Source organism: Mixophyes fleayi, chromosome 12, assembly GCF_038048845.1.
Source record: "Mixophyes fleayi isolate aMixFle1 chromosome 12, aMixFle1.hap1, whole genome shotgun sequence".
Classification (NCBI taxonomy): Eukaryota; Metazoa; Chordata; class Amphibia; order Anura; family Limnodynastidae; genus Mixophyes; species Mixophyes fleayi.
Window position 1 is genome coordinate 17,155,406 of NC_134413.1, and position 11,273 is coordinate 17,166,678.

The 11,273-nt window shown below is 40.8% G+C and overlaps 1 protein-coding gene across 10 annotated transcripts in view; it reads left to right on the forward strand.

Moving 5' to 3' along the window:
* The window catches only part of KLC1 (kinesin light chain 1), a 47,401-nt gene extending 36,799 nt beyond the window's left edge, over positions 1–10,602 (forward strand). For 5 of the 10 annotated variants that reach the window (XM_075192509.1, XM_075192507.1, XM_075192510.1 and 2 more), the window contains exons 14-16: positions 2,537–2,667; positions 7,102–7,168; positions 8,781–10,602. In XM_075192509.1, the coding sequence (XP_075048610.1) occupies positions 2,537–2,667; positions 7,102–7,168; positions 8,781–8,846 (264 nt within the window). In that variant the 3' untranslated portion in view covers positions 8,847–10,602. Of the gene's footprint in view, positions 1–207; positions 801–2,536; positions 2,668–7,101; positions 7,169–8,780 lie in introns of those variants that run through there. The other 5 variants (XM_075192512.1, XM_075192515.1, XM_075192516.1 and 2 more) reach the window with 2 other exon arrangements.
* The last annotated feature ends 671 nt before the right edge of the window (positions 10,603–11,273 follow it).

An 11,273-nucleotide genomic window follows, 5' to 3' on the forward strand; every position in this document is an offset into this window, starting at 1 on the left:
AGCTGTCTGGACAGAAGTTAAAGCTTTTTATTTTTTGATTCATTTTTTTTTTTGCTACCTGCTGGTGATGTCCTCTGATAAGAGAAGGTCGGGGTGTCTGACCTAGAAATACTGTGACAGAGCTGTCAGACGGGGTAAACTACTCATTAAGTCTCCAGCGGTTTCACGGAGATGTGTTTTTCTCTCTCTCTCCATTTCCTTCCACAGGCCTAGATGCCTTGTGTGACTCTAATTCTGTCTCCTGCATGACGGACGTACTCCATCTTCAAGCTTTAACCTCTCTCTCCAGTACTGACCGCTGTGTCCTAGCCTTCCCGTCCAAGTTGTCACACAAACTTCCCTTGTAAATTGACTTTTCACCACCAGAGCTGCCACTTTCTTCCCCACCTCCCCCCCCTTTAACACAGTACATTTTGTCGCCTTGTCATCCTGTAATCTAGCTATGGAGAATTGTAATCTGATCATAAAGCGATGTGTTCTTATAATGTATTAAGTCACTAGCTGCTCTATCATGGAAGGTTATTAATATCTTGAGGTCTGTAAACGGCATGATCAGGACCTCTGCACAGAAGCTGTACGCTGCATGTTCTGCAAGTGCTTGACATGGGCTGTGGAGACCCATTGTGTGGTTACCATCGAAGATGGATTTATGGATCTTCCACCGTGAATTGTAATTGGATTTAGAGCTATTTCAGTCTTAGTGTCACTTTTTGGCCGTCATGCTTCTTCTACTAATCCTTAAAGTGTATGGTGATTTGTGTATAAGTCTTTCTAACTTCTAATAAACTCTCTCGAACTGACCTGCACCCGTGTCTCTTGTCTGCTTGTTGGGCCTCTTATGCCGGTTTTCTGTTAAGGAACCTTCAAACCTAAAATACAAGTATGTACGCTGGGTAGAGATTCCCGTACACGTGCAATCATCGCGGGCACTACTTACAAGTAGTCATGGGGAATAAGGCTGAGATTGTTGCCAGGTGTTGTAGTTTGCACTTCAGACATTACATCTGTAACCCTTCCCAAGAATGGTACCAAGATAAATACAAGGGCACATTCTAAAAACACGCACACACTTGCTAACTTGTAATTTAGGTCAACTGATTTTGTGGTATTCTTATCTGATCTGCTTCTGGCTCATTGGGAGAAATGTGTGTCTGCTGTACATTGCTTATATTAAATTAGAACATAGTCACATAAATGTTTATTAACATAAGGGGAATATTTATTGCATAATCAATATTTTCCAACACCTAGAAGTGTCTCTCCTATGTGTATGTCTGGCTGCTTCTGGGAGAGGTGTGTGTATGGGGGGAGGGGGGGGGGGTGTCTGGCTGCCTGGAGGGGTGTGTGTGTATGGGGGGGGTGTCTGGCTGCCTGGAGGGGTGTGTGTGTATGGGGGGGGTGTCTGGCTGCCTCGAGTGTGTGTGTGTATGGGGGGGTGTCTGGCTGCCTTGAGGTGTGTGTATGGGGGGGTGTCTGGCTGCCTTGAGGTGTGTGTATGGGGGTGTGTCTGGCTGCCTTGAGGTGTGTGTATGGGGGGGGGGGGGGTGTCTGGCTGCCTCGAGGGGTGTGTATGGGGGGGTGTCTGGCTGCCTTGAGGTGTGTGTATGGGGGGGTGTCTGGCTGCCTCGTGGTGTGTGTATGGGGGGGGGGTGTCTGGCTGCCTCGAGGGGTGTGTGTATAGGGGGGGGGGGTCCACTGGCTGTCTGTGTGCCTACTACCTAATAGAATATTCCAGTCATAATGTCTGTTTTTAGAACTAGCTAAAGTTTTTCCTGTTTTCAAAAATAATTGACAAAAAAAAATATATGTACTAACAATGAGAAAATAAAGTATCAAACATAGTTTATATTAAAAATAATTTGAAATATTTACATTAAACCTAATTGTGTTCCTGCAGGAATTGCTCCCTGTCTATATTGTTATACTTTTTGCTTTATTTTATAAAACAAAATAAAGTGTTGGGTAATTCACAGCCACTTTTTTTCATGCACAAGTTACAGCTAAGTGAGAATAAACAAGTAATATCTTATATAACATTAAACACACAGGGGAGGCTGTATGTGATAATACAGGAGATCACTAAGACTGGTGATATCGGGGGCTGAAGTTCATATGACTTCATAGGACATATTCTTCTGTGTGCAGATAATTGGCAAACTTTAAAACAGAACACACTTTCTAAATTACCATGACAGAATAAAATGAATAAGGTATATGGATGTGGTACATTTTCACATTTGTCTAAGCTTGGGTCATATATATGTAATAGATCTCCCCATCCTACAAAAGTATATAAAGGTGGATTCTGTGCTCATTGTCCCTCTGAATGAAACATAATATGAATTCTAAGTTTTGTGGTGGGAAAGGCCTCACTGGCTGACTATAAATTCCTATGTAGTAGTTGCACCTTAAAACTCAATAATTCTCTATAATATAAATAAAATATAGAGCGTGTTTTTTCTGTAGCTTGGTTTGCCTGAGACTGATCCTGTATAGACGAAATGCATTTTCATGTATGTTAAACCTTCTGTTCTAGGATGGCACTGGATCGTTAAAACGCAGCGGCTCCTTTAGCAAACTCCGCGCCTCCATTAGACGCAGCAGCGAGAAGCTGGTTAGGAAGCTGAAGGGAGGCAGCGCGCGGGACGGTGATCCAAAGAATCCTGGGTAATTATCCATTGCTAGCTGGGCTTACTGGCGCTTCCTGTAGCTTAGCACTGTGACGGATGGAGGAGGATTATGCTGGCTCTGTGTGTACAGTGAGACTGTGTGCAGTATGTGATATAATAAACACTCTCCAGGGATCGCAGAGTCGGATGCAGAAGAATCTAATCCATGTGACATATATTTGTACCGCTACAGCCATTCATTTTAGAGACTTTTGAGGGAACAAGTGGATTTGTAAATAGAAAGTGTATAGAGATAATATTTTTTTATATGTCTGTGTAAAGTAATGTAATAAATGACACAATTCTCCCAGTTTTATTTCACATCTGCAGAATATAATGCACTTTATACTGGGCCTGTCTCCTACGCACAGTAGAGGCTGGTATGTCGGCTAAACCAATATTCAGCCTATCGGGTCACTAGGAATTATAGAGATCAATGACAGGAAGGCTGTAGTGTCGGGTGTACAGGTTTACCCCATAAATAAGCTGCCTCCGCTCTGTGTGGGTCAGTAGTGGGCAACATAATACAGTTTGGGGGCTGCAAGGCCCTTCGTTACCTTTAATCTCCATTGAAGATGTTCCAACAATACATTAAATTAATCCACATTACCTATCTGTAATAACATATCAATAGGCATTTTAAACCAATGTTACATATAACACATTTGACAATAAAGGAGGAAGGAGATGAGCCGCCTCTCGCTGTTTGAAAAGCAATTCAGAAAATGTTACATTAATCATTAATTTAAGGAACACTAAACCTGCGTTCTTTAGTAGACAGAAATATAGGAAGTCTGTTGTGCATGGCATAAAAATTCCCCCCATAACCAAAATAATAATCTTAAATGTGGTTTTGTTTAGCCAACTTGTATTTTGGGATTTGTGGCCCTATTAAAACAAAACAAAACTAACTAAGGGGTAACTTATCTTTTCATTTATCTATACGATTAACATGATTTAACAAAACAAACAAACACACACACATTTTGCACTGTATGCACTCACTATGGCATGCTGTGTTTTTAAATAAATTATACTCCTAAATTGAATTTAAAAGGAGGCGTCCACAGGGGAATAATATAGTCCCAGTAACTGACCTGTTGGAGATTGTACAGATCTTTTAGGGTGCTGTATATTGTCTTGATGAAATTGTTTAAAATTAAATAAAAAGACGCATGATGTTACTTAACGTTTAATGGAGCATATTCAATTGTTGGCGTAACTGCCTAAAGTAATGCGGCGTGCGCACTATTACCGCCATTACGGTAATAGTGCGCGTAAAATACCGTTCTTGCGGTACATTTCACGCTAAATTTCAGCTCGCGGCTCCACCATGGAAAAATGCCAACAATTGAATATGCCCCAATGTGTCAGTTTTCTTTGGTTAAGTTCATGTTTACACAGGGATTTATATTCATCTCCTGTCAGTAGCTTTTTCCTTCTCTGTGTGCACTGTTAATAACTGAAGCACAAAGGACCATGGTTGGCTATTTTGCTAATTTTAGACTGAATTGGGCCCCAAAATGCTCTGTTGACATCCGCTCAGGATTGATGAAATGCCAATCCGGTACTGCTGGGCAGTTTGTGAGGCTGATCTGCCAGTGTGTACCGTCATCATCCAATGGAATGAATAGCTCCCATGTGGTCTGAGGTCCATGATAACCGATTAATCCATATGATCAGCCACGTGGGTGTAGGCAGATGGACCTGGTCTATGGGCAGTTTTATACTGTTCTAGAAAGGAAAGTTCACGTTCTCCTGATTCCATAAATGATGGACTGCAGATGAATTCTTATGTTGGGAACAGTAACAGTCCCCAAACTACTATTGTCCTACTCCTCTCACCCCATTCAAAAACACAAACCTTATGGCTGTAATACATTCTTGTGTTCTGAACACCTCATAAATGCATCCAAACATAGCTACCGGTAAATGTCTTACAATATATATTTTATTTCATATGTGCTCTCCCTACCCCTATTTTATAGGTACAAAGGTTCCAGAGGACAAAAACGATGCACAACAAATAGATCATTTCATTTATTTCTAAAAATCAGATTCAGGATCAGATTATCTGATATATAGATTTACATTGGTGACCTTTTAATAAGTTTGTTTCTATTGTGCTCAATTAATACATTTTTACTTATATTTTTTTTTGTTCCAAAAAAAACCAAAAAAAAAACCTTAGGGCAACATTTTAAACCTGCAGTTACCTGTGTGGAGCTCTTTTTGTTCATGAATAAATGGACTAAGTTTTAACCTCGATTCATTGTTTTTATTTTTTTGTTTGACTTTTTATTGGTTGTGCATCAGGTGGTATGTAAATGAAAGCTGCTTCTAATGATCAAATGTACTTTTTTTCCCCCCCCTTTTAACCGTCTAATGGGTTTGTTCCTAACCAGCGTCAGACTCGGACCGTCAGCCTGCATGGTCCTTCTACTAATGCAGACTGTTTTATGTGAATACTCGTGTTTTGTGTTGTTTGTTCTTGCTTCCAGCTCTTTCTAACCAGAGCACACTTTGCCTAAACGTGACTCCCAGATTCTGGTCTCAGAACTCACCAGCAGTGCTATATTGTAGGGTGTAATTATTAATACGTCAGGCAGTGTACGTAAGGCCCCAGTAGTCTATAATGACCAGTATAGTTACTACCATTGCTTCTTGAGCTCCGATGCCCACATATACAGACTTCAGGTGAAACAATTGTTCTTTTCCTACATACTATGAATTGACTGTTGCAACTATCTGGTATAGTGTTGGAGGTCGGATGTCATGGTGTCTCCGTCAGTACACTGTGTGTATTCCTTGTTATTTTTAAATAGGATCTGTTCAAGCTGTGGTCACAGTGCAGTGAATTTCAACTGTGTGTGTGCTGGCACAGTGAGCGGGTGGTAGCCACAGTCTAATTAGTAGTGATTACATACCCTTCATCGGCTTGTCTGAGAAGATCTTGGTTATCGTGGTAAGGGGACGTACTATCTGGCGGTTGTACACGCTGCTGTAGTAGATTGTCATGCCCAGTGGTAATGGTTAATCCAATGCTTTTAATAACGACCCTGCGTATAAAGACATATGTAATCCGATTGCCATAAAAGCGACCTGTTTGAAATGCTGACATTCACAAAGCTGAATGTCTGTTTTTGTTTTGTAAAACGGAAGTGCCGGCCTGCAGGGAGTGCGGAATTGATAGCAGTCTGCAAGGTAGTGTGTTCGGATATATTCTGTGTCTGTATTAATGCAAGTCAGCATTTCAAACAGGTTGCTTTTATGGCAATCGGATTATATATGTCTTTATACGCAGGGTCGTTATTAAAAGCATTGCAGTAACGTACCCTACCCGTCATGCCAGATGGTCAGTTGGAGGTGATGGTAGCTTTGGAGAGTCCTGAAAACAGAGGTCTTCATCACTGGGGACTGCAGTCCGTACGAATAGTAAGGACTTGCACTGAATGGGTCAGAAATTCTGTCTGCTGCGTTCCAGCTTTTTTGGGATTGGAGCCTCATGTACTGATAGTGTGGCTCTTATAGTGATCACCAGAGAACAGGCACATTTAAAGTGTTGTCAGCTGTTAGGGTTTTAGACCACTTTAGGTAATGGTAAAGGTTTTGTGACATTGTTTCAAACTGTTTATTGACTGATTTGGTGCAAAGTATAAAAAAAAAAAAAATGTATAAGACTGCAAGGTACACAATAGTCTCAAGGTTTTCTCTTCAATTTTCCCAAAACTGCCTCACAGCAGTAGTGATATAATCTTCCAGCTAAGTTATGACACTAAAATATTACCATAAACCTGAAATCAGCAAGAAGTGTTCATAAATATGTTGCAGGGTGTCTGATGAAGGATTTCTTGTATAATGTATAAAGCTGCTGGAGATGCCAGAAGACAGCCAGATGTACTAGGACAGACTAAATATGACTCGTGCCTCGGACATAAGAGAAAAGAACAATACTGACTCGGGCCTTGTACTCTGAGGGACATTTGCAGAGTTCCTGCCTGTGAGCCCCAAGATGTGTTGGCCTTGAGGGTGGGTGGCAGGGACGTCACACCATGAATTATCTACCATAAATAGGACCTCAAATCTAAATACATTCATTATTTGTTCCAAGAAATGTATTTAGATATTATGATTTTGTAACTTCCATTTTTTTTCCTGGTAAGTTTGTTGTTGATTTGATAGCACCACTGTGCAGAATGTAAATTATAGGGTAATTACAAAATGGTTTTGTTTAATGTAGGGACACACGTCCACTTATAGTGTACGGGATGTAGTCAGGGGAGAGTTACAGTAAACAGCACTGATGTTGAGACTGAAGGAACAGAACTGTGATAGCCTTTTCCTTCCCAGTTGGTATGATTTGTATTACTGTGTCTAGTCCTCCAGTGATTCTCATTGGTTTGTCCTTGCATGTCCACTCTCCTGGTTGCAGCATGAAGCGTGCCAGTTCTCTGAATGTTCTTAACACGGGCGGCAAGGCTGCTGAGGACCACATGCAAGTAAGAGGCACACTCATGTTCTTACATCATCACGTAGTACTAGCGTGTTCGTGTGCAGGACAAGAACCTGCCGTGTGTCAGCTGTGTGGATGTGAATGAAGCCCAATGCTACCTATATGCCATGATTAGCAACCCAGAGCCCCCCAAACTGGAATTCATTGTTCTTTAAGGGGGACTGTTAAAATACAACATCTCCCTTTTATGCTCAATGGTGTAGATTTCTCTTACAACTTATCCTGTTCCGTAGTCGAGGAACTTAAACGGAAATTGCTTTTAATTGTGCTTGCGTGACACCTGTCCAGTGCTCGTTACTAACATAATGACAAACTAACACGCTGCAACTTTCTTCAGTTCCAGCTCTTCATTCATGTATGTTACCAACGTAATTGTCACCTACTATTAATTATGGCTTGTTGGCGCACTCAGTGTCAAACCCTAATCATGTGGGGGATATGTAATGAATGTTGAAGGGTTATCTGCCTGGTCATAAATGAAGTTTTCATCCATGTTTGAGGGGTGGGGGGGACTGATCTGTGTATTATGGTAGTATGAAAGTAATGTACCAAACAGCTCCAAGTTATAGTAGTACACAATGTCCTTCAGCTTGGATCATGAAGCATAAACACTGCACAGTACAATACAATACATGCTGTACTGTCTGCATTTAATCATGAATAACACAAAAGATATCAGAAAGATTCACTGTAGCACTCAGAAAATTTTTATTTGTCCTTGTAAATCTAATTCAATATATAAAGCATAATTCTAAGCAGAGACTCCTATCGTCTCACAGATCTCCTTAGTCTCTTTAATGGGACATTGATCTACATTTAACAAATGTATTTATCCATTGAAATAACATTACAGTGGTGACAGGGGACCCGATTCATCTTCGGACTTGTCCATTTGCATAGTCTATCGTGCGTGAGATAGTTTTGCGCATGTACCAGAACTTGCCCCAATGGAGCCAACTGCACGCAATTCATGTTCAAACGCAAATGGCCCTTTATGACTGCCTATGATTTGAAGGGCGGAACAGGGCAGGGAAGGAGCGGATGAACTTGGGCAATGTACTGTAAGTACATTGCCCAATCAGCAGGTAATCTGTACTGGTCCTGAAGTGTCTACCATGTTTGGTGGACCCCCTGTAATCTGCCCTGACTGCCATGGATTTGAACGGAGTTGTGCAAATTAACTTTTGCCCTGTTGCGTTCAAATCTGAAACCACTGGCAAAATGACTTTAATGGAGGGAGCTGGCTGTACACAAAGGACACGCTACGGCTGGCCCATCGAAGATTGCAGGAGCTTCAAGACGGGCAAGAGCTATATAAGCCATAAGAGTATATATAAGTATATATATAATATTATAATGTTATACTTCCAGTATATAGGGGTTCTAGCTGCAGATCTACCCCCCCACTGCCACCCCAGATCCTCTGGATCTACATGCCCTGAGGGAGGGCTAGCATGCAGATACATGTAGTTCTACAACCTTCCACTGATAGTCTTGGCAGTTAAATCAATAACTGATAAGGATTACAGATGATGTAGGTGTTGTATACAATATGTTCTATTGGTAACTGTTTACTTTTTCTTTTCCACTTTACACAGGAGCGAAATAATTGTCTGACCGACTCGAGAGGTTTGAGCGCCAGTCACACTGATTTGGCTCATTAAGACTCGCCCGGAGAGACTAACTAGAATACATTTTGAATGAAGACGCACTGAGTCACTAAACTCCCCCTCCCCCTGTAAAAAAAGCTTATTCATGTTTGATAATGAATTGATCTTTTTACTTTTTTAAAAGGTTAAGAATAGAGATTTTTAATTTTAGTGTAATTAGGGTTGTATTTCTTTTTAAATGGAACATTTTATTTATAGGTGTGTATGTATATATAATTTTGCTGCTTGCCCTGTTGGCTGTAGAAATATAATATATATATAGTACAAAATAATTGGGTCGCTGTTACAACGGCCAAACGTTAGGCAGAAAACCTACAAAGACTTTGGCGTTACACAAATGCCCGCGTGGGAAAAAGGTTGAAGATTAGGATGAAGACCACTGAAAAAATATCTATTGGGAATGGCTGAATATTTGCAAATCTTAATTTAGGTAAATCTGTGTGTGAAATGCTGGATTCAAATTTCAGGGCTCCAAATGCCTTTGTACAGCCATCTCCAGACCTCAAACAGTGACGGACATAAATGTGGCACTTCAAATAGCAGCTGGATCATGGATGTAGATGATGCCTTTTCGGTCTGTCTGGCATTTGACATCAATGAGGCCCTTCTAATACTATGATGATCACTATTTTGAAGCTTGCACAAGCTGTGTTCACTAGTTGCAGAATAGATCTGCAGGTTCTTTTTTCCAGTGCTCTCAATTATGTACCTGCATTTATAAAATAGGACTTTCAAGAAAGGGGGATTAGATGTTTTTGGTTTGTTTTTTAATTTTATTTCCAGACCTGTTTTATGCTTCCAACAGTGTTTATGTTAATGTTTCTAAATCACCCTGGATTGGAATTTGAGACACAAGATGACCTATTGAAGCAACTGCAAAATGCAACAGTTAGAGGAGCTGTAAGATTAAAGGGACTGCAACATTTATATTTAAAATGAAATTTGCTAATAGCTTTACTATACCTCTGTGCAGGCTGTGAGTAGACAGAAGGGGGTTGTCTCTCCTACCTGCAATCTTTACATTCTTTTCTGGACCTTGCCGCACGCTTTTGCATTGAGAGGATTTTCACATCTCAATAAGTGGAGAGCACTGGAAGGGTGGTCAAACAATGGCAACTGTACTAACTGGTGAGGTTTGCAGGGAGAGTTAATAAGGCGATCACATAAACTATGTAAAACAACAATGGTTTTTTTTTTATATATTCAGTCCTTTAGCACTTAATTTGTATTTTTAGCCCCAAGCTGGTTCACTGATGCTTATATACATGAGGTTCCTTCCCCTTTGCGTGGGGAGGAAAGGAAATTAAGTTTTATTGCTAAGTTATTTATTAATGACTGGGAAAATGGATACAGGTGCTGCTTCTAGTAAAGATTTACAATGAATATAAATGGAATTATTGGTCACATGACTAATTATTTAGACTCCTCAACTTGTCTCCGAGAGTTAGGAGACCCAATATATGGCCGTGGATAACGATGAGGTGTATTCCTTCCCCATGGATGTAGTCACCATACTTTCTGCATATGTTTGGCTGGAGTTGTTCTATAGCCTGGACTGTTACAGAAACTAGTGTCAGATGGACTGATTGTAAATAGCTGTCACTCAGCTCCACATAGTACCTGGGGGTACTATATTTATGAATGTCATTTGTATTTTGAATGTGAGGTGTGTATCATTGTCATCTATGCCAGGACGATACTTACCATATAAATACATTGATATCTAATAAAGATGACTAGATTGCTTGTCTGTTACTGCTTTTCCTTTAGCGTGTGCTGAAGTCTATGGTTTAACCGCCCTGTAGATGAGGGTTCACACTGCAAAATACAACCTCTTAGAACCTGTTCTATCGGCTACACGTGGCAGAGGCAGCCTCACACTTCACTAGGACCTGGCGGCATCAATGAGATATGACACTTTGTGCTTCGTGTCACAACGTTGTTGCTGGGTCAATTGACAGTCTGACCCCCAGTGTGTGTAGGTGACACTTGTCTATAACACATGATGGTTCATCCATGCTGTGACTGAGTACTGGCAGGATGCAGAGGAGTTTGAAATAAATATAATTGACAATATTGAAAACGTCTCTGGCGCAGTGCACGGGGACAAGATGTCGCAGTAAGGGGCAGCCCCTGCTGTTCAATGCTGCCATTTGTGGGGCAGGGCTATGATGGCTCAAATTGTCATGAAGCTCCACCTTTACTCACTTCAACAGTGACGCGGGTGGGATCAAAGAAGGAGGTCTGCTCTCCTTGGAGTCTCCAGGACCTTGCAGGAGAGTAGGAAAGAATGATTCCAAATCATAGGGTGATGCAGAGTATCAGTAAAATAATTATGTATTCTGTCAAAATAAGCACATTTGATATACTATAATTTGTGTGGAAATAACACAGATATTAGATTAGGTAGGAGATGGATTA